This window comes from Colias eurytheme, chromosome 3 (assembly GCF_061535395.1).
Source record: "Colias eurytheme isolate Ceu_HAF_F1 chromosome 3, ilColEury1 Martin Lab GWU primary, whole genome shotgun sequence".
Classification (NCBI taxonomy): domain Eukaryota; kingdom Metazoa; phylum Arthropoda; class Insecta; order Lepidoptera; family Pieridae; genus Colias; species Colias eurytheme.
The window spans coordinates 3548086-3575218 of NC_142982.1; the positions used below are offsets into that span (position 1 = coordinate 3548086).

Here is a 27133-nt window from a genome sequence, read left to right on the forward strand (position 1 = left end):
CTAGCACCAGTCGTCCTCGTCCGAGTCGGAGTGCCGCGCGCGCGGCTTGTACCCGTTGGGCAGCCGCGGCGCCGCGCCCGCCGCGCCCGCGCTGCCGCCGCGCCCCATCGCCAGCGCCGCCTCGTAGCTCAGCGGCGCCTCATAGCTCCGCGCTCCACGCTCCGCTTCGTAGCCCCAACCGCGCCTACAATCATACGCGCCCCTTTAATCGATCCCCTCGGACGCAAGGTTACGCCCTCGTAGCGAGCGGAAACTAGGCGCCCTGGCGGCGAATTGCAGCTACGCTAATGTCTATCTCGGTTAAGCTTCTAATCTTACCTCTCCCTAGATCTATAATCTCGGTGTATCAGTCTTTCAACTTCCCGGCCATATTCGTACTCATCGTGTAAAGGCTCTAAAGGTTCTCGCACAGTGGGCCTTAACGATAACTGTCAAAGAAATTCAATCGATAGGTAAATGCGTCGCGTAGATAGGAAAAAGTGGAGAGAGAGATGCGGGGGTGACTTACGTGCGACGGGCTGTGGCTAATTCTGGTGAACGGCGGCTGCTGCTTGACCTGTAAGGTGGACGGCTTGGTGGGCGTGGGCGGCAGCTGGCGGCCGCGACCGCGGCGCGCGCCCTCGCGCTCCCACGAGCGGTCGCGCCACTCGCGCCACTCGCGCTCGCGGTCCCGCTCCCGGTCGCCACCTATGGGTGCCCAGACTGTCCTTTGAATAATTGGGTTGTTCCGAGCCCGACTGCGGGCGTTCGAACCGAGCGCGAGTCGTACGTGAACGTTGAATTCGAACGTGATGATCGAAAAGCGAGGAAAATAAACATTGTAATGAAAAATATATAGCGAGGTTAACAATAAACAGATGTGCAAACAATTTTCTTATGATAACAACACACGATTTAATTTGCACGTATCTCACAATAGTAGCGCACGGATATCGACGCGTTGACAAGTAATCGTGCAAATATGGGTATGTTGGTTTACGCAGCAAAAGGTCCTTCGAGTGAATGTTATTATTGCCAATTTCAGCTGTTGAATTGGACCTTTTGCTTTACAAATTTTCCATTATTCAATATCGGGACTTACAGGTAAGGGAACATATCGACCAGGGTGAATAGTGCCAAGTTTTATTCTGGTTATGAGTATCCTATCTCATGAATAGTTTGCGTGTGTTTCGTTGCAAAGTTTTAATGACTTCGATTGTGAAATGCAATGAAAGTTTATTTGAAGAGCCAGGACTGAACGCATGTTTTGACATGGTGTTTGACATTGTCATTCAGTGCCCGCTCTGGAGTTGTTGTACTGATAGCTCAAGCGCAGCATATACGGTAGATGCTATGTGGTCCGGTGTGTGTGGCGAGTGGATCTCACCGTAGGTGTGGTGTGGCGGGCTGGGCGACCGCGAGGGCAGGCTCAGGCTGGTCGTAGGATAGGGCGCCCTCCACTCCTTCCCTGCTGTCAGGAATACCTTCATGTACCTTTCACCACGCTTTACCCTAAGCCCGTCGGTTTACCGACCCATATCACATTTAACAATTTTTACTTTTGCTCATGAAAGTGACGCTAAAAGTTTTGGATTAAGGACAGGAGTTCTTGTTTCTACTTTCGAAATCATCTTATGCTGATTCGCTAATTAAATCTGTGTGTTAAATATTTGTCGTCATTCTACAATCAATACAATAAATCGATTAAATATAAAATTCTACTTTAAAGTATATAACATGTCAATTTGTTTAAACTAAAATTTATCTATTAAGCGTTTGCATGCTGCATGATACAGTTGCAGTCGATGTGCATGCGATCGAGGCATCTTTTGAGAGCTTATCGACGAAGCGTAATATAACTGTGCAGCCGATGCAAACTCCGATGTAATATTTATGTGAACATGCAGCAGGCAAATCAATTCATTTTTACAAAATATCTATATTACAAAATTATCACAAACCAATTATTTCAACTCGTGTCTAAACAGGCCCTGATTATATATAGCCGGTTACATGTTACTTATTCTAGTCTATATATTTTATATAATATAGCCTGATAAACTGGATAATGGTTTCACTAAATGAGCAACAGGGAGACAAAGTTTATTAAAGGAATTAATTAGCTACTCATTGTACAAATCTAGTTGATTATCATGGGTCTTCGATATAACTAAGGTACAATTGTTTACTAAATGTACTAACTTAATATTAAATAGCTTTGCTGTATAAATCTTATAGCTACATCTACAAGTTATGGAAATCTACGACTACTTGTAAGCTAAAATTCCAATCTTCTCACAAAACTTTCAGAGTAACTTCATGAGAAGAAAAATGTTTGCAAAACTGTTGGGTCACAAAAACTGAATCTAAATGAAATATAATATTATGATTATGATAAAACAATATTATTATGTGTGAATACTATTATGATATAATTGATAAATAAATTAAACGACAGAAGATAGAAGTGGAACCTCGGAAAATATATTCAATTCGATTGTATGTTGTTAAAACGCTCGAGAGTTAAGAATATTTGCTTTAGCAACAAGCCAGAATGAATCTGTCGATGTAACAAGTTTAGCGACTTAGTTATGGTAACTTTAATATTTTTTCTAAATTCATCAATTATAACTGCAATGCAATGTGCATTAGACCGACATACTACCGTCAGATTCATGTGAACTATACTGGGATATATTTCAATGGATTTCAGTACCACTTAGCATTTAGCTGGAAGAGACATGAAAACGGCACCTACCATGTGGATGGTAATGATGTGGAGCCCTATGTGGACGTCCGTGCCTGTGGTGTTCGTGTTTCACTATTTCCACGACATTATTCACTGTGTCGGAGAAGCCGATTTCGTGATGGTAGCCCCCGTAATGCCGCCTTCTCGGACTTGGTGTACGTCTAAATATACAAACATTATTTCAATCAAGAACATCTTCAAAATTATCCAAAGTTACCATAGTCATGCTAACGGTAGGTATCATGCAAAAGAAGGTTAGTAGAGATACATTTAGTATATGAATAAAATTAGTCGACAAATCTCTGCATAGGTAACATACCCCCTTCTACTACGATTAATTTCAGAGCAATGACCTCTTCGACGGCTCTACAAATAAAAGAAAATAAAAATAAAATCATAAAATAAAAGTGAAATAAATTGGCAACACTTGTTGTGTTGAGATTGAGCTGAAAACGGAATATTTGGGTCTTACTGATATGATTTCCAAAGGGTAAAACGCGCCTACGAGTAAATTAATAGTATAATGGATAATTTAACATTACCTTAAACTAGATGATCTGCCGTGGTGACCATTTTGATACGCATGAGGTGCTTGTAACCTGCCCTCATCTAGAGATTCCATTGAGGCGTGGTGTGATCCCACATCCTGCAACTCCAAGACCTAGAGGATTTATAAAATATAATTAGATAATATTCAACGAGTCTAGTACTAACGAATAATGGCAAAAATTGTATGATACATGGAAAAAATTCTGTCCCATATTTACAAAATGTTGTAGGGAAGCAACATTCATAGGTTCTGTTAAAAATTAAAATTTTGAACCTAAGTTGCTAATCATGCAATCGTGCTCGTGCATTAAATTGAAAATTCACGTACTTACCGGTATTTCTGTAAAGTTACTACCTTAGAGCTCTAAAGAAAGGAAAAGCTAAGATATTTAAGAGAGTGGCATGCAGTTGTATTACTGTATATCTATTTGTCATGCACAGATCACGCATCATGTTTAGAATTTATTGTTTTTGTTGGTTTGCGTATGAAATGCATGTCATGTCAGATTTGTAAGTACTGGTTGTTATGAGTGTTGTGTCTAACAAACAATATTACAGTTAATTTATTTTTAATTACAGTAAAACATTTACCATCCACTAATTAACAAATACAAAATCATAGTTTATAGACATTCAAAGTCCACTACTTTAAAAATCCTATCATACTGAAAATATTACCTAAACATGAATAACCATCTGTAAAAATTCAAATTAAAATTAATATCAGACAACACAATCTATCTCGATATCATTACTGAAACACTTAACGGGCCTAAGGCCTTAAATAGGTTTATTACACAATTAACCTAAAGTAACAAATGTTAATGGACACAACAAATAAACATCGATTTATGATAAAATATTATCCATCAAATTCAATACCGCAACAGAGATCTAACAAAGTTACAACATCAACTATCTATAACAAAGTGCATCAATATGATTTTCTATAGCACACCAAAACTATATTTATACATTGCCACAAATTTTCTGTAATTCATATAGAACCTTCACTGCTTAATGCAAACAAATTAGGGACACTTATCCATAGCCATCTTACACAACAATTATGCGTTTTTTATTATCTATTCATCCTTTACGAAAGGTATTCACCTTTTTGTTGTTTCTGAAACAAAATAAACTCAATTTAGAAGACTTTTCAAGGTTCATGAAATTATAAATTTTAATCATGGGCTTAATGCCTTTCAGAGAATTAAGAAAAGATTATTATTCTATTGAAAGCACTGGTCTTGATTTTTCATTTTCATGAAAAAGCCTCCCTGATGAAAAGCTACATTTCTAACACAAATTCAGACTATAAACGTTTCCTTACTTGTGAGACTTCCGTGTGCTGCGTCTTGCGAGGTCAGCTAAAGTGTGCGGATCATCTATATGACCTTCAGTGGTCGGTACAGTGATAGCCTGTCCCTCTTGACTTAGCGAGCCTGTCCTGGAGCCGTGGTTCAGGCCCGTCGCAGCCACATCCAGCAAGCAGTTAAAGAAGGACGCCTTCTGTACCAGCCATTTAACTTCACGTTCTCCCTCCGTTATTCACTTGCGCAATCTCATGTTTTCGCCAAAGTTACTCTTTGGCATCAACAGATCTTAAATTATACTAAACTACCATGAGCCTGCGCAAATGATTCACATAACGCCGGCACAAAACCTCACTAACAAATCTCATTTTAACGCTAATTGCCAACACTCTAAAATGGGCGCATGTCGACTGTTGTTATGTTCATGGCGTTTATGTGATGTAGGTATGCTGCTAGATATCTGGGGAAATACTAATTAGAATATCATGTTAGTTGTAGGCGTGTTACGCATGTAGTTGATACTTGTTGAGTGTCCGATATATATCCAGTATGCTGAAAGTAAATGTTGAGAGTCTTTGTGAAGAATGCAGAGCTTTAAAGTAAAAGCGACTGTGAGATATTTATTACAGCTGATTAGTTTAGGTGCAATATAAGTTTGAAGCCAGAGGCAGTTTGTTTGAAGACCAACATGAATTTATTACATGTATTTATGTAGTACACATATATTACATATTTAGTATATAATTTATGTCTGTCTTTATATTGTTAGTATATGCATGCACAATATTTTATTGTGACTTCATGACCAAAATGCAAATGTTAAGTTAGGGGTAAATGCAGCAGATCATAGAAAGCATTTAATCATATCACATATCACATACGGCTTCTATAATGAATGAACAAATATTGAGCCAAAATGTAATTTAAAACACTAAATGTGAAAGTGTGTATATCAAAACTGGACACAGAAACTCTCAAATCAAACTCCATGCAAAATTCATAAAATAATTATTAATTAAAACTATGTAAAAATCATTCCAAAGAAAATTTAAAGTGTGTAGCAAAAACGTCACAAAATAGAAAACAAAATCTACAAAGGACACATTAATCTAACTCTACCAAAAATTCAAAACACTGCTTAACACGGACACAAATCTCTAGATGCTGCTATTTATGTATTTTGCAACTATAGGACAGGTTACTAGGTACATTTCTGATAGAAGCCTGGACCGGCTATAGAACTGATCATTACATGGACAAAATTGTGCACTCATCTAGCACAGGTTTGTCCAAGCTACCAGTGAGGTGCGATTTTATGTAACTAAATCTTATGGGTTATTAGAACAACTAAATGTGTCATTTACGGGAAGTGAGACTATAAATTATCGACCATCGTGTCCGTGGATTCATTTAATTTACTTTTATATAAAATTATTAATCAAACACGATGCGGAAGAAATTCATGATAAACAAAAACCAAAATCTAAATAGTGCAAGAAAAAGGTAGTTAAAACTTTCGTTCCGTAAAATATTTAATACTACCGGCTGATTGGCCGTAGGGCTATTCTCGCTGAATGCCTGAAAAGTAAACCACCAATGTAGTCGACTCGTAAGAGTCGATTTCAACTAAGTGATCCTGTATTGTTGTACTTGTTCCGATAATGGAATAGCTAACACAAAGCCAATCAGTGCTCATGAAACACTTTCAACACGAATATATACATACATGGTAATTTAAATGGAACATCAATATTCACAACAATACATCCACAAAACAACACAACGCTAGGTTGCTAACTATAACGTGTCAGTCATCATCTAAATATAAAGGAGATAAGGGATATTTAACAGTCACTACATCTTTAAACAGTGTAATTATACCTATTCATCAAATTTTACATTTGGCTCAAAGTTACAATTGCTATGAAAAATATAATATTATCTTTATTAAGCATACTATTTATATCTCTGGCTTCATTTGGGGCCTACGTACCTCAATAGAATATAAAACATTTATATCATTTCAAATTAATAACAGAATTGTGCAGATATATTATATTCAAAAAATGATTTCTTACCGGAACGCCCTGTGGTTCAGTCTGGCCAAACCTAGTCGATCTCCAACTCTCCAGGATCAGAAGTCCTGCGTATATTTTGCCCACAGTAAGTTTTCCAGCATTGAGAACATCACTACGAGGCACCAGCAAGTCAAGCATTTTCTTCGCTTGGAGCGGCCAAATGCGGGTTATTGTTTCCCTAAGTTCTTCGTCGGCTTGGTCCATTTCTTCCGCTATTTTATTTATTTTATCAATATTTGAAAACTATCCGTTACCTTTACTAATTTCAATAGTTAATATAATCCGAAACTTACCTGATCTCATTTTTATACTCAAATTTTCGCGAATCAACGCGAAAAGGGTTGTTGTAAAATTTACTTTCCCTTCTTCGTCTAGTGGCATATTCATCCTAATTAATTTTTTATATGCTAATCTATTGGGACATTTGTTACCGAACCCAAGTGGTGGATCCATGTTTTTTAACATATCATACATCTCTGTATAATGTATTTTCCCCCTGCAATGAAGTTAAAGGACATTTTGAAGAATTGATAAAACACACATTTTTTTAGTACAATTATTAAACAGATGATAAATAACTTACGTTGCATTTGGATCGTATTCAGCCCATATCCTAACGAACTCGTCAAGATGATGGGCTCCGAGGATTGAAGAATCTCTTGTCAAGTAGTCGAAATTATCCATAATGACGGCAACGAACAAGTTCAACATCTAAAACAAAAATGATTATTTATATTTCCCAATTAGTGAAGAAAATCAAAGTTATACAAATAAATATACTTACCAGAAACGAACAGAAGAAAATGAAGGATACAAAATATGCGTAGGCGAGTGTGCTTCCACACACTTCGCTCGGTGGTTTTCCGGCTTCCCTATCACATTTGGCAGGTTTGAGACACGCCAACATAATATTTGGCCAAGATTCTCCCGTTGCACATCTAAATCACAAACAAAACCATTATAAAATAACTTGGTAATATCTACGGAAATAAAGAACGTCTTAGTATTTTTTATTATGACCATGCAATTATTTACCATTAAACTAAATGACTCAACATCGTTAACTAAAGAACAAAAGCACTTACCTAAATAATAACATAAGAGCTTGGATGAAACTCCGAAAATTATTGTGTCTATTCATATCAGACTCTGCTGCTAATTCTATATTTCCAAACACCTGTAAACAATGATAAATAAATCAACATATAAGCAAGAAAACATAAGGACAAACAGATTCAATTAAAGGAAATGAGAGCATACCTGCATTCCAATGATGGCATAGATGAAAAATAACATCGCGATGAGAAGGCACACATAGGGTAAGGCTTTGAAACTCTGCACGAATGTCCAGAGAAGTATTCGGATGGTGTAGCCCTGTCGGAGCAGCTTGATCAGTCGCGCGGCTCGGAACAGGCGGAGGAAACCAACGTTGAACGTGTTTTCCTATAAGTATCACCGAGTTTTAGTGATAGAAAAACATCTGGAGGAAGGACAAGCACCCTTCTGTAATTATCCAATTAAATTGTATCAAAATTTATCTGAACTCGAATAAGTTTAAGATTCGTTGATTACAGAAAGTTACTCGTAGAAGATATGAAAAATCTATCCAAATTTCTATTATAATTTTAAAATACTCTATTCTATGGGTAAATTATCTACGCGTTTAGTCACATCGTGTTTTTAGATTCATTCACTATCATCGTTATTTTCCGCTTTTAGATATGTAGTACTTTACGTATTTCTACGACAATAAATAAAATTGACAATCGAAAAGGTTTACCATTCGCCTGTTAACAATACCACATAAAGCAAAATAAATATCGTAGGAACTGATAACCTCATCTGAAACGACTAAATTGAATTACGTTTATAACTAAAAAATGTCTGATAAAAATGTAATTCACATAGTCTATCATAAATAATGTCTATTTCATAATATTATACAAGAATATATTTAAATTTAACAGATATACGAAGACGTGTGAATTACAAAGAAACGACAAATTGCGACAAATCAATTAAACTATTATTTGAAGCTCTTCAATTTCGAATTCTATTAAATAATCAAAGAAAGACTAATTCTTATTAATCAACAGTTTACTTATCATTTTAAAATAACTACGTCGAATTATTACTGGTCATAATACCATTGACTCAAATAGGTACAACGTTGCTAAATCTAGCAAAAATACTAAAGATGAATTATCTAAACTTTTCCATAAACAAACTTAATGACATGAGAATAAATACCTAGCCTATCGAAATACTTCCAATCTACGAGACTATGAAAACTTGGTAATCTAGCTCTACAAACACTGAATTTTTATAGACAAAATCTAAATCACACGACTCTTTTGAAAATCTAAAACTTGTAGTAAACCACACATTTCCGTTACCTGCTGACAGGATATGTCAGCACAGTTTTCAGCAAGGTCACTCTGTAATCAGGATACAGATCTTACATTTAATGATATAAAAATTGAAAGAAAACTGAATGTTCCTTTCCATCGCTGAGAACAAAGAATGTAAACAGAAAAAAAAACAAAAATATAGATGGTATGAAAAGGTAAAAAATATAAAATACTCACGCCGAATTCCATGATTAGGGCATCAATTATACTTCCAATGACCGTTATGAAATCAAATGTATTCCATGGGTCTTTGAAAAAATTCTGAAAATTATAAAATTATGCTTTATTTCTTTTTCACATGTGTATTGTAACTATTGAATCTGATATAATATCATTTACAAAATTTATAAAATGTTCAACTTTAAAATGTGCAAACATAAAATCAATCTTATTAAAACAAATGTACGCCGTCTCGTTCTTTTTTTACATTGTAATAGAATTAAACATGAACTAATACTGGAGGCAACTCTCTTTGATTAAAGTCAAACGATTAAAATATTTTACTAAAATGATTAGACTATTTAAAAATTAATACCTAAATATGAAAAAGCTGCATTTCAAAACTTTAGATACAATAAATTCTATATAATAAAATATATATATTCATGTCCACATTGAATATTATTAGCTAAACTAAAAATTCAAGAGATTAAAAACGTGACGAAGAGATTTTGATGTTATTCGATAGCTTGAGGTTATAAATAAAATATGTAATAGTAATAATCGAGTAACATTAAAATCAACTTCAAAATTTCCAACACGTCATATCCATTTTCATAAACAATAATATTTATAATAATGATCATGGAGATGATGTTGAATGGTATTGTGCTAAGTTAAAATGGGTGATTCTTACCGCACATCCGAATGCAATTAACTTCAGAACGGTCTCGAGTAGGAAGAAGAACGTAAAGACAATGTTCATGACTGTTAACACGTCCATGAGTACTGTCGGAGCCTCGTGAAACTAATATAAAACCAATACCAATACTTTTAGATTTACATCAGTAACGCCGTCAGTCTAAACTAGTATCAAAACATATGAGCATATTCCCAATCCTAAACATTAGCCAAAACTTTCTAGTATGTAGCTTATTACAAAAATATAAGACTACCCACTATCATAATCGCAAGACGTCTTGTTTTTCGTATCATTGTGTATGTGTGTGTGATTTGTTTGTCATTTTATACTGATAACTGGTCTGTTATCTTTCGTTGTGAAGTGCACGTGCAACATGCTTAGGCTTTGGGCATGCCGGCGAACATTAAACATACGCCTTCATTCAATAATAATAAAGTCTTTGTGTACTTACCTTGTAAAGAAAAGCATAGAAAAGTTAGTCCTGCCTTACCTTATTGTTAGAGCTTCTGGCAAAGGCTGAGAAATATCACATTTAAAACATTGGTGACACAGCGAAGGGTGTATTAAGCATCGAATAGGTGACAAGTGGTTGTAAGGTTCACATGCATCAACACCGAATTCATGCAAATACGACGCAACAAAACATTTACAGACTTAACTTTCTTCAAAGAGAATTGCTATAGGACACTCGGGAAGGACAATATTTACTTGGTTTCACAATATCCCATACAGTCATGTAAGTATAAAAGTTATGTTAGTAGCAGAAAGAGTACATTTGTATTATTGTTTATGTTTTTATGAATACTGCAGTGTCTGCTCAAACAGTGTAAGGTGTGTACTTACTTTGACACCGTAAGCGATGATTTTCAACACAGTTTCCACGGAAAACATACCAGTGAACCCCATATTTGAATACTTTAGGATATCCGCGTAGAGGTCATTTTGGTTATAGTACTGCCATTTTGTGATGAGAAGTCGGATAATCCCGTGACAAAGAAAATATATTCATTTATTATAAAGTTTGATTTTCTAAACATTACTTTTTAATGGGACATGGATTTTTAATCAAACTAATCGAGCGTTAACGTAAAACTAAATAAATATTCAATAAATGATGTGCAATACATAAATAATATCGTAAAACTGGATTCGTGATTTGGAACAAGAGGAACTGAGGAGAAGATTGACAAATTTGGAAAATATAAATTTTCAATTAGCAGTTTTAAGCTTTTCACGATGAGGACTATTCCTTTTTAGAAATTTAAAGAATTCGGATTAAGATCAAGCAGCACAAAGCCCCACCACATATTGCTTGGCTTAAGGCCGTACTTCGATCATGCATTTTCCACATAAAGACAGATAGGTCTTATTATAAAATCATGCAACACGAACAACACGTATGGCTCATGCCACGTAATTGATTTTGAAAGTTGTGCATTCACAAGCACGTCGGACCGAATAAATTGTAACCAGTCTGGTGCAGCGAGTGTGCAGGATGGATAGGTTATCGTGCAAACACATTTATACGGACATATAAATATATTAAAAAATAGCAAGCCAGGAAGAAAGAAACACCGAACATAAAACACGTAATGAGAACATAAATAATATTGGCGACACACTTGACGATAATGCTGGTATAATTTGGAAAACGGCACATTCCGATGCTGTGTACATTGACGCCGAAAGAGACTAGCGTTCTGTGTTGTGTTTGTGTGTGTGTTTGTAGCTTTGGCAGTACTAACATTTGCCAATTATCTGTTTGATCATGTCTACGTTTTACTAATGTTTGAATTGCACATTGTATACTTTGTTCCGACCAACAAAAGGGACGATACACATTACTAATTTGGTTTAGTGCATTGTTGTGAGCTTGAGGGATCTAAACCAAATAAGCCTTGTGTCGACTTACATCTTACTAAATTACACGTGAAATTCTAAACCACATTTAGTGCGTTTTGTTAGTTTTTCCTTTGTATGTTCCTAGCTTTGCCATAGATCGGTCAAGTTATATTAAAAATGTTTACATTATGGATGTAGCATCTAATATGCTTAATATACTTGGAGTTTTAAGCGAAAAATTAATAGTAGCACCTTATAAAAGAATCCTTAAATATTTTAATTAATTAGGTAATTAATGGTTAGACTATAGTTGTAGCAATACATACCTTCATCATAAGCAATAATGTGTTGAGAACAATTAGCGCCATGATGAAATACTCGAAAGGCGTGGAGACAACTATTCTCCACACTTTGTACTTAAGACTCCCCCGTTTACTTGGCATATACCTCTCTAGAGGTCGTGCTTCTATTGTGAAATCTATACACGATTTCTGTAATCACATTGTCATTATGTACCTTATTTCTTATTTCCTCGATTTTACCAAGTACTGAATTTATATTCCAGATTCTTTACCTGATTTTTATCTATTTCGCCATCTTGCAATTCAGCTTCACCCTGTTCTTGAAACGTAATAATAATCAAAGCTACGAATATGTTAACGAAGAAGAACGGAAACACCACAAAGTAAACTATATAAAATATGGACATTTCTATTCGAAAATTTTGTATAGGTCCCCGATCTTCGTATGTGGCGGCCATCGAATTTTGTAATACTCTGAAAACAAAAGAGAATATTTGTTAAAATTATTACCTGAGACAAATTCAATTTTGTCGTCGATAAAGCTTTATAAAGCTAAAACTCAAAATAGATGCGGTTACCGTAGTTTGATAATAAAGTCTAGATCACCTGAGATATTTTTACAATCATCTACTAACTGGGAAAGAAAATTAATTCTGTAAAACAGATGAAGATTGTGTATTTTCCATGCATTGCTGTGAATATAAGTAGCACACGCTGTTGCCTATCTAATACTTTTTTTGCTAACGATCCCAAAAAGGGAAGAATTTCTTAATTCCTTTCGTACATTTTTGACATAATATTCAAACATACACCATTTCAACAGACAAATTAACCAAATCAAATCCAGAACCTGCAAATTCTATAAAAAATTCAATAATAAAATAAATAATACACGTACTGCGGCCACCCTTCCCCAGTCTGCACCGCAAAGAGCGTGAGCATGGCGCTGGCCACGTTGTCGTAGTGGAACGATTGCGTCGTCCACTGGCGCTTGCTCACGCGCGGCAGCAGGCTGTTCGACTCGTATTCGAAATACGACCCTCTGCAAATGGATATGTTAGTTAGGGAAATAAATAAATTAGAGAAATATGATTTGAATGGAGAATTAATTAATTATGGCTAATTTTAGACCATATTTATTATATCTATGGGATTTTAAAATTAAAAGAATAGATAGTTATAGTTCGGTAATGAGAAGAAGAAGACGAAGACGCGGATCGAATTCCAAGAATCAAACTGCGTCTTCGTCTCATCGTGGATATTTTTTACATTAACACTTTTTTAATCTGGAAATTATGATTCAAATGATGTAGGTACGTTTTAAAAAACTACTTCAGGATTATTTTTAAAATTATTTGGACTAGAAATATATTTCTAAATATCAAACGGACTACTTTTTCTAATTACATCTAGCTTACACCTAAAAAATATAATCAAAAACCAATACTCACTGGCAGTCTTCAAAAGTATTCTTACTAATATCGTTGCAGTGAAAAAATTTACCATTAAAAAGTTGAACTGCAATTACAGCGAATATGAATTGAAACAATATATACACAATGAGAATGTTTATGACATTTTTCAAAGAGTTCACAACACAGTCAAACACTGCTTTTAACTTGGGAACACGTTTAATAGTTTTTAAAGGTCTGAGCACTCTTAACACTCTTAACGACTTTATTGTGGACAGATTCTGCCCCGCCCCTTTCTTTATGCCTCTGTAACAAAAACAACATATCATTAAAATTTCGATACTGACTCTATAGCTTTCTGTATTCCTATTTGAGAGATGATTATGATATCCATTCTAATTAGGAAAGTAAGAAATCTTTATTTATTTTACGAATTGCAAAAATTTCAAGTAAGTACCTAAAAAAGACAAAAATCTGATAAGAATTATATCTTGAAAGATTTTTGTTCGATAGTTATGAACTAACATGAATATTATATTTCAAAATAAAATCAGCGACAATAACAAGTGCCGATAAACGGAATACCTGATATTACATAGATCAGAAAAAAAAATCAAATCAGCTCAATACAGAAACTTTAGTTATATCTGTAAGTGCACTGTATAAATCACAAAAGTAATTAAATCAGCAGTAAGAAAAACATTAGTTCAATCTAAAACACACTAACCCGATCTCAAAACCGAAGCTGACAAGGGCGCATATAACGACGGCGGCGTCCATGATGTTCCACAGGTCGCGCAGGTACGCGCCCGGGTGGAACAGGATGCCGAGGTCCACGATCTTCAGTAGCATCTCCACGGTGAACACGCCCGTGAACGCGTAGTCGAAGTAGTTTAGTACTTTGTTTCTGGGGATGGTGGTGACAATAGTGAAGTAAATGATAAAAGAAGTGCACAATACGAAGAAGAATTTAGTTAAAAACATTGAGTAAAGCAAATGATTGACAACATAAGTACAAACGAAAATGTATAAGTGTTGATATATGGAATGATACCAAATTGTACGAGAATAATTAAGATTTTAGACACGTTATTTATGTGAATCGTAAATATATTGACGGAATGTATAGCAAAAGTACAACTAAGGAATGTGTGTAAATTTTGCTCAATTAAATCTAAAGTCATTCGTAAAGAATTGAAATGAAGATGGTATAATAGTATCAGCATAGTCATAATATGAAAGAGAATGAAGATGTAAACAATGGTCGCCTCAATAACAATAAAAGAGTATCTAATGATTAAGGTTGAAGATCCCTAGAAGAGTTATCAATGAGTTTATAATTCACATTGAAAAATATGAAATATCATCATACCTGTCACTATCTTCAACTACGGGATCCTCTGCTGCTAACGCCACGGAACTCATACATATAACTACCATGATAAAAAAATCAAAATATCTTAAATTTACAATCCAGTGTGCGCCTCGTCTAATTCTGAAAATAAAAACAAGTATTAAGGTAATATTACTAAACTCAGATAAAATTATAAAATACAAATAATTAAATTGCAACACTTACGGATTCGTAGGTGACAAAATAAACATGGACGAATATGGCAGCATTGGTTTTGGTCCATCTGGTACTTCCTCATCCTCTTTTTTGGCCTCTTCCTTCTAAAAAAGGCATACATTTTAAAAATTACCGAAGCAAATTGATGCATTTTCATAGTTATTTAATTGACGTATCTCAAATAAAAAGGTTCACCGATTTAATATTTTTTATAAATATACCTACATTTAATTTTCCAATGATGATAATCATTTAACACTATTTGAAATAATAATCAATTTGTTTAATAAAATTTGAGTGATTTTTTATCCCTCAACATGCATTTCTAGAAATTAAATGATAATTGAAATGGTATGAATAAACTGTACTCGTGAATTCGATAAATGAAAAAATATGTATAATGGTACAGTTTTCTAGAACTATGTTCCTAAAATTGAAAATCATATTAGAATCCTAAAAATAATCGGCCCACAGAAGCAACATCGATCCGATAATGAACGAATTAACTTAAAATATTGTTGGATTTTCTACAATACAGAAAAATAAAGTTAAGATGTGTGTGAAGAAAAAAAAAACATGTATAGTATTATTAAAATTTGCCGTCGCTGGCTGAACTTTGCTGCTGGGTACGATAAGTGGCGATGAACCATAAAAGTCAACAATATTTTAAGTCGCCAAAACCAATGAGCACGGTAAGCACAGCTTAGCACCACCACTGATCTTCTTTACCTTCCTAGCCGATGCTGGACTTTTTTCACTTGGAGCTCCATCAACCGCGTGTAACGCATCCATTTCTTTCTGCAATTCCTAATTAGCCGAAAAATTTGTTGTTGTATGTAAATTTTAAATTTTGCAAACCAATCGCGTCCATACAACAACTACTACACTTAGGCTACGAGTCTCGACTGTGGCACAAAGCATATTCCTAACGTAAAGTGCTGTGATTCAGAAACCAATTACCTGAGATTGTTTCTCCTTGTCCTCCTCGCCCTGTTCCTCCTCAGCTGCGGTCAATTCCTGTAAATACAGAACGCGACATTTACACGCAAGCAGCGTCAAATATACAGGAGGGCGGAAACAGTCAACACACAACATTATAGTGCTGTATTTTATCGTAGATTCTACTTTAGTCGATACCACATTAAATATAACATGTAACGTTAACTCGACTGAAGTATCATCTATTTTCATGTATTTGAAAATATAATTGTAAATACTGTACCTGAGCATTGGCCAAGTTATCAACAGCGATAGCAAGGAACACGTTTAGCAGCGTATAGTTCCCGAACAGTACAAGGATGACAAAATATAACGAATACAACATCCCCTTTTGAATACCTCCTTGAGATTGGATACCATAATACATTACTTCGTTCCAATCCTCCCCTGTTAAGATCTGGAAATATAAAAATGGTTATAGTAAAGTAATATTTCCATATAAAAATTCATTTACATTTGTATCACCCAAAGTTACCTGGAAGACAGTGAGTAAAGCAATTGGGAACGTGTTGAAGTTGGTTGGTGGTGTACCTTCTTCGAAATTAAACTGTCCACCAAATAACTGCATTCCGAGAAGTGCAAATATAAGAATGAACAAGAATAGGAGAAACAATAGAGAGATGATTGATCTCATTGAGTTCAGAAGAGATATCACAAGGTTACGAAGAGACGACCAATATTTTGTGACCTGTAAAATAAATAGTGAATTATAATATTGATTAAAAACCAAATCATATGTAAATAGTAAAATTCAATCTTACCTTAAATATCCTTAACAACCTTAAAGCCCTAAGGACTGACAGACCAAATGATCCTCCTTTTACTTCGGACCAGACCACTTCGAAAATGGAGCCCGAAATGACAACACAATCGAAGCGGTTAAATGACGATTCGAAGTAAATACGAGGACCTAAAGCATACATTTTTACCCACATCTCCATCATAAATAACCCCAAGAACACAAATTCGGCATAGTCTGAAACAAAATCAAAGTTGAATAAACAGAACAATTAGGATACATCACGGTAAAATAATCATGATGAATACTCACATAAAAACGAAGTAAGCCACTTAGGTTGCCTATAGTGCTCGACAGCTACACATATTGTATTGAAGAGCACCAACACGATGACGAACCAATAGAACCACTGCGTCTTAACAGTGTGCCGGATCCAGAAGCGAAACCTTTTTTCCGCTCTCCAGAAGTCCGCACACTTGCCGGCTGATCGCGTTTTGCTTTTCAAAAACCCTGCAGTAATAATCGCACATGTATTATAATGGTTGGTCACTAAGCTTAAAAACTATATTCTACTGTAAAGATATTTTTCATTTAAATAAGCATGTCAAGTCTAGTCCATTATAGTTTTAGTTGGTAAGGTTATTTATTTTAATCGAAGCCAAATTTAGATCCGTGCGAGTAATTGGACTTATCGCGTTGGATATCGAAATTCAATCTCGGTTGCAACATGAACCTTGTGTCACATATAAATCTCGTTCAACTACCCCCGTGGGACGTCTAATATATATTTAACATTCAGAAAATTACTTTAAATGTTACGTTTTAAGGTAACTTTCTTTTTTATATAGCTTATGGTAGTAAAGCTTTACACTAAGGGTAAGGTGATCTTTTGTGGCTATAGAAATTGGATAAACTTTGGTAAAATAAAATGTATCTATTTTAAATTAAATAAAAAAGGGTAGAACTGTAATTGAACTTTATGATTATTGAATAGGGATCACTAAAATCCTACATCTATTTCTAATCTAGTTAAACTACATAGAAGATGAAAAGGAATATTCTACCAGCGCCACGCTTGATCCCATACCTTGCTTTTTCTTTGGAACTGTAAACAACCAACACACAAAATACAGTACGAGTACGTAATGACGGATGAGTTAAAGATTTTTAGATATTGGCAATAGATAAGGCATGCAACATTCATTTTTATGATGTTTGAAAATGACAAACTAAATTAGAATTCGTATTTACAATACCTAATAGTAATAGATCAGAAGTTAGTTTACTTTTCCTTAATTGGAATTAAAATTTACTCGACAATAGAAGAGCCATTAAATAAAAACCTTTCAAATCGTCACTACTGAAATGAATTTAGTTCAACAAGGTGAAATAAAACAAACTAAAATGTCGTCGATGATCTACCACAACACAACAATAACGAGTGATCGGGAAAGTTGTCAACTGACCGTCATCTCCACAATCTTCATCCTGTTCCTCCTCTTCTGTATCTGTACTTTTACTTTTTCCTAGATTTTTTAACTTTTTCTTTGCTGCTGCTCTTCTTCGAGCTGGAAATCAGTAAAGTGCATATTATGAAGAATCATAAACGTTTCTTAAGCCTACTTGTGAAGTCTGATGTGATGATTTCTTTTTGTAAAATAACATTGAGTTAATAATATAACCTTTACCTTCAATTATATGCATCCTTTCTTCTTCTGTTGTTCTTTCTTCTGCTAATATTACTTCCTCTGTAAGATATAATTTCTTGTTAAAATGTTAACAACAGCATGCGCTGTGTCAAATTCTATAACATTAAAAATATCTTACCTGCTTTACAAATCCACTCAACATAACCGTTGAGTTCTCTCTCTAGCATTTGCTGTCTTCTTATTTTAAGAAATTCTTGTCTATTTTCTACTTTCTCTCTTTCTTTAGCAAACTCACTGGAAAAATAGCGACATGATACACATGCTACGGGTCTAACTAGAATGATTTTAGCATAAATAATGTTAAAAAACGTTGTTTCATTAAATATTTCATTAGAACAAGTGAAGTCTTAAAAATCTAATATTAATGAACGAATGTTAATGATAATAAAACGGAAACAGACAAAACTGAAAATAGATTAAAAACTTAGTTTTAAATGGCGTTATAATTAGACAATAATTAGTATTGAATGTCATAGAGCACAATATTAGCACGGTAGCAAAACAAAATCACCGAGCGTCATACAAATCACACTTCACACCTGCTTCTGTTATCCAGTTAATGTACCCGGTGAAGTCTTGATTGAACATTTGCCTCGCTCTTTCCTTTTGAAACTGAGCTCGACGTTCGACTCGAGTTCTTTCATTAGAGAACTCTCTAAACATCATAAAACTCAATAAATCGAACAGAAAGATAACAAAAACAATAAAAATAAAGCATGAAGGCGTTAACCTGATGATTCTACTGACGATGCTGTATACATACCCGCTAAGAACACCGAGAACTAAGTTGAGCATAAAGAATGAACCCAATACTATGAGAGGCACAAAGTAAATCCAGTTGAACGTACTACCTAATGCGTCATTCGTCTGAAACAAAGCATTAACTTGTAGTATCACAATCAGGTTATTGAAAGAAAATCACCTCAAGTAACAATTAAGGAATTAATATTCAATTTCCTTACAGCTAGAAACCTGACACATATTACAGTAAAGTCAATAAAGGATAATACAAGTGATTTATGACTAACAGTTACTTAAGCAACAGTAGAAACAGATAACAGCAAAGTTGAATGTAATCCTTGCTGTAGAAAAACGGATGATGTGTAGAATTGTCACCGATCTTAATGTTGCTAGTTACCCAATAAAGTATAGCAGTCCAGCCCTCCATAGTGATGCACTGGAAGACGGTGAGCATAGCGAAGCCGATGTTGTCGAAGGACGTGATGCCGCGGTTGGGCCCCTCCCACTTCTCGAGGCACGTGCTCTTGTCGTACGTGCACACGTGCGCGCCGTACGGGGCCAGCGTCTCGTTGTCCGCGTTGCACGGCGTTGGGTTGTCGCCGTCGTTCACTATTTCATCTGGAATTAGTGTTTCGGTTAGATATGTGTTTTTTTTTCATCTCCGTCGTTCACTATTTCATCTAATCAAATCAAAATCAAATTAAATCAAATATGTTTATTTGATCGTATATTATGGTAATTTAAAGGTGTTATAACCAATATTTTTCTCACATAAAATAAAAATACCAGTAGTATTTTGCCATCTACAATATTGTTGAAGTTATTATAGTGTTCTGTGTATTGTGTTGTTTAGTAGATATTAAATGCATTTGTTGTTGTGTTTCCGTTGTTCACTATTTCATCTAGAATTTAGTGTTTCAGTTATAATGATCTGTGTATTGAGTTGTTTAGTAGTCACAGATATGTGGACTTTCATAGAAGGCCCGTTTCCCTGCGATGGGAACATAATATATGGGATGATAATGATGATGATATGTGTTGTTTATTAGTTATAAATCGAAGGCGAAGATACTTATTATTAATCTATAGTCTTTGTGAGAAGCATTTTATAAATTACGTTTAATTTAGGATTCAAATATAGCGTGATTGTGATGTTTTCATAAACTACTCTGGATATAAATAAATAAGTAGTCTAACGGGTAGAATGTATGATGATGAGGAACTTTTTAGCTACAAACGTACTTTGGTTAATAACGTGTCATTTTGATTAATAATAATTATCTTTATGTGAATAAATTAGCACTAATTATAGTGACTATAATTAGTGCTAATTGTTGATAATTAAAGAGATAATCCCTTAAACCGATCCAACAAAATGAAAAATGTCTATTTTAATTGAAACAATTAATTCATTAAAAAGGAAACGAGCTTTGAATTCTTAATTTGGAAATGGGTACCATGAAATTATAAACTGATAAATATAGGACAAAGAAAACTTTTTAATATTTACAATTAACGATAAGTAAGTTGGTGCTTGGATCGAAGTAATACTGACTTCATTAAGCAACTAAGCAAAGTAGGTCAATACCTAATGTTTACGTCGAGTGCACACAACGCGACAAATGTAATAACTTGTTTTGTAATAAACTTGAGCTGTCGTCTTTATTCAAATAATTATTACATTTGGTGGTAATTATTATGTTTATGATTTTAAATGGAATATTTAGATACAATAAATACCAGTCTTTACACTAAACAGAGCTTATTTTATGTAACAATTTATGAATACTCACTAATATCTTCTAAACTATAGCAAGTCTTATGGAGAGCCCCAGAATAAAACTCGAGGCCAATAATGGCGAATATGACAATTGCGAAAAGCACCAAGAGGCCTATCTGTAGCAACGGGGCCATCGCCTTGATGATGGACTTCAACACAACTTGCAGACCTGCGTAGAAAAACATTAATAATATGCATCAAGAAGATCTTTCAAAATATATTTTGATGACCGATTCAAGGAAAACTTTATATGAATGTGGAGAAGTTGATAAACTTTTGAAATATCGCATGTCTAAATGATACTATAAGTAATTTTGATGATCAAATCAAATAAATTAAGCCAATCGAGGACAGATAATTTCTCTTAATTTTTCTATTTAATATAAATCGAAGACGAGATACAATAATAATAAAAGCATTACAGGTAAATAATCACTAATCGTGATGAAACGTCGCTAGTTTTGCAAAATATCAAAAGTGAAGAATACGTGGTCAGACATTAGTTTCAAAGCTAGAATGGTAATTATGGTAAGATATGGTAATATTTTGCAGAACGTAGGACTATAGACAAACAACTAGTGCCAGTGATGCTAAAGGTGCTAAACTAAAAATGAACTATAAACTCACTAGGAACGCCCGATACTAATTTAAGGGGCCTCAGCACCCTAATGGCACGCAAGGTCCTGAAGTCGACGTCGGGCGCGACCACCGGCATCTGCGTGATGATACTGCCAAACACATATCACTCGATACTATAGCTTGTACTAGCATCTAACTTAACGATAAAATTACTACAAAAGAATATGCTTGTTTAGACAAACTAAAAACAAACTACTTACGCATCGTAAAGAACTTTTTATATGTCTTCGTCTCGCAAGTGCGTAAATAAAAACGAACTGGAACATTCAGTGTATTCAGAAAATAAAAAACAAGCACATTCCTCTATGTAAAACAAATCTACGATCTATGGTCGTATAGCTAGTTACATCATTATCGTTTAGCTAAACACACTTTATTCGGTACAAACTTTTAATCTAAATGCGTTACATTTAATCACACCTATGTAAATCGTGTTTTAACTAAATTCTTACATAATATTAGCTTTTAATCTGTAAACACCTACAAACACAATAAACGTAACAAATATTTCTCTATTATGCAACATTTATTAGACATAATTTGAAGTACATTTAGCATCGTCCAAAATCCACAAAAATTTAAAACCACGCATCTATTTTATGACAATTTTTTAAATCTTGCAAATGGCAGGAACTCGACGCTACATTCGTCACTAAAAAAGTCAAAAGTTCTATTTTTAAAACTAGCGCTTAATTCTACGTCAAAGAGTTCGGAATCGAAAAACTAGCGAAAATTCTAGAACAATATAGTAACAATAATAAGGTTATATGTGAACTTTTCGCCAATTACTGTGAATTACTTGGTATCCGCGAGACGAGCTTGAGCGGTCGAAGCACTCTGAACGAGCGCAGCATCCGCAGGTCAACGTCCACGTTGTATTCGGCGAAAATCGTCATCGACCTAGTTTTTGTTATTGAATATTTAAATTGAGTCACCCCAACCTTACCTAACTTAACTATTCTATTCTGCGCCAATTCTGTGTTACGATCGCCTTTTTGGCACCTATGTTAAGTGTAAACAAGTGGCAACTTTAAGTCGGCACCTTCCAAATCGTAACTTTTCAGACATGCTATGAAGTGATGATTAAGATAGTAAATAAAACAAACAATACTTACCCAGTTACTACAACGAAAAAATCCATTATGTTCCAAATGTTTCTAAGATACGATCCCCTGTGTAAAACAAAACCTAAGGCTAAAATTTTTAACGAGGCTTCTACACAAAATATTCCTAAAAAGTACGCCTCGGTCTTTTCCTGTAACAAACGAAAAACAATTTATTAGAAATATATGCATATGTGGAATAATATAGCATCTCTTAGTTTTCAGCATAAACTCAGATTATGGAATATCTGTACGTGGAATAGCCGAAGAAAAGGCTTGTTTCAGTTTTTCAGGAAATTATTATATGGGCTAAATATGTAGTAAACGCAATAATTAATAATTATTGTCTCCTATGGAGATACTTTTAAAAACATTAACAACAGAGAATAACACAAAAGTTATAAGATATACACATTCTTAAGTTTTTCGAATACATCTTACTAGTTCATTCTGATTCGAAAACGGTCTGTCTCTAATAAACGTCACTTTTTACACTATCACATTAAAAAAAAACATAACAGTCCAAAATCTTAAATTGTATAATAAACATAGTTTATTCGTACGTACCAGATTCTGTGCTAAGATGGTCTTATCGCCGTTTGGCAGATGCTCCTCCAGCGCCAGCACCACGCAGTTGGCGATGATGGTGAGCAGCACCGCGTACTCGAAAGGCGGCCACTCGATAATGAACTTTGTATACCTGGAATTGATAACAGTTTTGATAATACTCGAATTGAAGTATAGCGGTTTTGAAAATGTTCAAGTTGAACTATTCTAGCTGTGGTACTAGGTATGTAATATTTCTTAGAATCAAGAAAAATGAAATTCATTTTTAAATACGCATAATATCATGTCCGTCTAGTAATATTATCCAAAAGTATATAATATTAAGTTGTACAAATATAAATTATTATTAAGTCACAAAAAAGTAAACTATCAGTTAGTGTTAAATATGATAAATGTAAAAATCTACAATTTCTTGTATTTTTCTTGTGATTAGATCTCACAAAAACACCATACATTTATCGGACGTGAGACGTCTTAACGAAACTCATAATAGTGACAAACATCTCACACATTTTAACACAGTCCACTAAAATTTTAATTCATATTAAAACCTAGTCAAGAGGGTTCTCAGTGATTTTATCCCGACATATTTACTACGTTACGCTAGATTTAAATTGGATGTCATTTCCTACTCAACGTTGAATGTAATTACGCTGGTAATGAGACCGTGAGGCTCGCGATTGCATTACTTTCCGATTATACGAGGTTTATGCTATTAAATGAAGCGTCAATGGATCGAATATGTTACAATCGGGGGAACATAATTCAGTTCGAAGGAAACGTGTTGGTGGTTTCAAATTATGGTAAGATGTTTAAAATAAGTGGAATATGTGTAGATTAAAGCCTGAGGATAGAGTTTTTATAATCTTCATCATCATCCCGAGAAATAGACATTAAGTCAGGTACAATAATTTTGTTATGTTGATGTTTCGTTGGATTCTTCTGCACGATACATCCTCGTCATGCCATCCATCATGCCATCCATCTTATAATTTTTGTTTAAATTTGAAGTAATAATTCAAATCCTCCTAAAGATAGCATTAAACATCAACATTAAACATAAAATAATAAATAAATAATAATTAAAGCTCTCAATATACTAATTATTTTACTTAATTCACAACATTTTATTCTATCTAAGAGATGATAATTACAACTCACCCTTACCCTAAACTCTACCCTTTCACATTAAAAACAGTTACAACGTGACGAAAGAAGTATAACAGAAAAGAAAAAGTCGTAGCGTAAAAGCAAAATAGTTGGCTTCTGTAGACGTACAAAGACACTCGCAAAGCTTTGTTTACAAAATGCATGCGAAAAACGACGCTTGTTAAATATGTATTAAGCATTAAGGATTCCTATCGCGTGGGTATGTCATGTTAATCTGTACTGATGGTGAACCAGGGTCTAGTTAATATTAATATTCACAAGTTTCTAGCTAAAATCTTTAAGAGAAGAAGTTATTATTTAGCTGACAAATTATGTAGATATTGTATGATGTGGTGACACGTCATGTATTTGTGAATTGCATTTTATTATTACCTACCTATACATAAATACTACGTTTATAACACCTCTAGTATGTAAAAATTAATAATGATGCGTTTTCTTTTGATAATTTATATAAGTTATATAATAAATTACAACAACAATCAGTTTCAAATCTTTGCCAATTCATAAAAAACTACCTAATACGTGTTTTATAGCAAAGTCTGTGCCAGTCAGTTCTATGTCTATTTATCTAAAATGCGGCTTATTTTATCATTACATAGTTGTTCAGATAATCACCTCCGTATAGGATTTTCGTCGGAGAATATAAAGAGCGAGCTGGGCCCCGGAGTAGCGGGCTGGTGCGCGCCGCCCATGGTATCAGCTGGCGCCGCGCGAGCCTGCGCGCCCGCCGCCTCCTGCGCTGCCGCCAACCTGGAAATGTTTGGTGGTATATAAGAAAATGTCACTATTTTCACCAGCATCATAATTGAAAATATTTGTCATGTTTGGGGACACCCCAGGTGGTAAATAGGAATATGTTGAAGTTGTATCGACGACACCATAATAGTAAACATTATGTCAAGTTTGGGGAGACCCCAGGTATATAAGAATATTATGTACAAGTTTTATCATCATCATAATTGGTTAAAAACATTATCACCATTAAGTCATGTTTGGGGTTTGAGTGTTGAAATCACCAAAACAATGTTTAAATATAATAAAGAACATAGTTATCAGCATCATTATTAGACCTAATTTATTAAGGCTTTTACATGCGCTAATAACCTTGACCATACTTGACGGATCTCAAACCTCTCCCGCTGCACCTTCTTTTTTCCTCGCATTTTGTATTTAAAAAGATACTAATCAGTGAAACAAAATATCCTCGTCAGGGACTGTTGTGTAACTGATAATTTATCAAACATAAAATTTTCAGAGCTCTAAGTCAGCAGGTTACGAAGTTTATAGAGTATTTGCGGAAAAATCGATGACCACGGCACATTTTTTTTCTAGAAATCTATTAACTTTGGAAAAAAGTCCTCGCGAGCAATTAAAGATCAAAGACCATCCTATTTTATATATTTTTTTCGGTATTGTGCTTTATGTTGTACCAGACTTTATAGAGGTTGAACATAGTCGAAATTGCCGGGTAGCGCCTTAAGGAATGCCTGTGAGGGTAAAACAAGACATAAACAAGACATAGACATAACAGATAACAAGACATAGCATGTCCACGAAGCTGGTTGGTAGATTTCACAAGTCGATGAACTTTTTGGTTCCTCAATAGCTCAGTTTCGATGTTTATTCCCTGATTAGAACAGTGATTATTTAGATAATTTGTAAAATGATTCATGTTTATGTTCACTCGGTCACAAGAAGGAAATTGATTTTCCTTAGAATAGTATCTAAAGGGTGTCCGCCGGCAGATTTTACACTTTAAAAAATAAAATAAAATGAACCATGAATACTATCAAAGTCATTTATTAATTATCTTACAGAAGAATAATGCGGATTTTATTTTTTTAAAAGCACTCCACTCAAATGGCGTCCTTCTAGCTGCAAACATTCTTGTAACCTTTCCTTCATGTTGGCGAAAACTCGCTTACAAAGTTCCGGATTGATCGCCGCAACCTCGCGTCGTATATTTTCTTGGAGGGCCAGTATTGTTGATGGTGAATTGCTGTATACGCGAGACTTTAAATATCCCCCCATAGGAAAAAGTCGCAAGGTGTCAGATCTGGTGATCTAGGGGGCCAGGCTATGTCGCCAAAGCGACTTATTATTAATTTTCCGGGAAAAAGTTTTGCTCTTTTGCTATTGAGTCCCTAGCAGTGTGTGCCGTGGCCCCATCCTGCTGAAAATTGGTCCTATTATTGTCACTAACATGACGATGCAGCTTCGGTATAAAAAAGTTGTCTAGCATTGCGCAGTAACGTTCAGCAATCTTCCGAATAGACTTACGCGGATTACGTAAAATTTCTCTTCTCACGTGTTCTACGTTTTCAGGCGTAGTAACAGACGTTGAAGGTCCAGGCCGAGGCTCATTTTAAGTGAGCCAGAACCTCTAAACTTCTGTACCCACGACCATATTAATTGTTTTGATGGCCCATCGTTTAGTCGTCGGATTTCATAGCGTGAACAAAAAGGACGCCTCGCCACATTGGTCGAATTATTGTTCGCGAAATACGCCTCAACCGCAAAAGCGCGGTTTGCTCCTGTCCACTGACTCATGGCTACTAAATAATCCGCAACTCTGGCGCGTCGAATGATACCCATATCCCCACCCTTCCGCAT

General features: G+C 34.8%; 1 protein-coding gene across 1 annotated transcript; it reads right to left on the bottom strand.

Annotated features, from left to right (window-relative positions):
- On the bottom strand, positions 1 to 27133 carry cac (calcium voltage-gated channel subunit cacophony). Its single transcript, XM_090120176.1, has 40 exons — positions 26838 to 27133; positions 26415 to 26519; positions 25136 to 25270; positions 23348 to 23480; positions 22793 to 22932; positions 21666 to 21766; positions 21052 to 21207; positions 19656 to 19876; positions 19281 to 19384; positions 18636 to 18751; positions 18497 to 18556; positions 18275 to 18376; positions 17121 to 17318; positions 16831 to 17045; positions 16545 to 16757; positions 16293 to 16466; positions 16031 to 16087; positions 15080 to 15174; positions 14873 to 14995; positions 14228 to 14407; positions 13540 to 13806; positions 12987 to 13130; positions 12361 to 12562; positions 12113 to 12277; positions 9939 to 10049; positions 9260 to 9343; positions 7932 to 8114; positions 7757 to 7848; positions 7456 to 7609; positions 7255 to 7382; positions 6965 to 7167; positions 6672 to 6883; positions 4611 to 4789; positions 4391 to 4403; positions 3271 to 3389; positions 2738 to 2889; positions 1367 to 1447; positions 509 to 702; positions 319 to 428; positions 1 to 184 (listed from the first exon to the last, which is right to left on the bottom strand). The coding sequence occupies exons 1-40, from the start codon at positions 27131 to 27133 to the stop codon at positions 1 to 3; spliced, it is 5901 nt and encodes a 1966-aa protein (XP_089976302.1).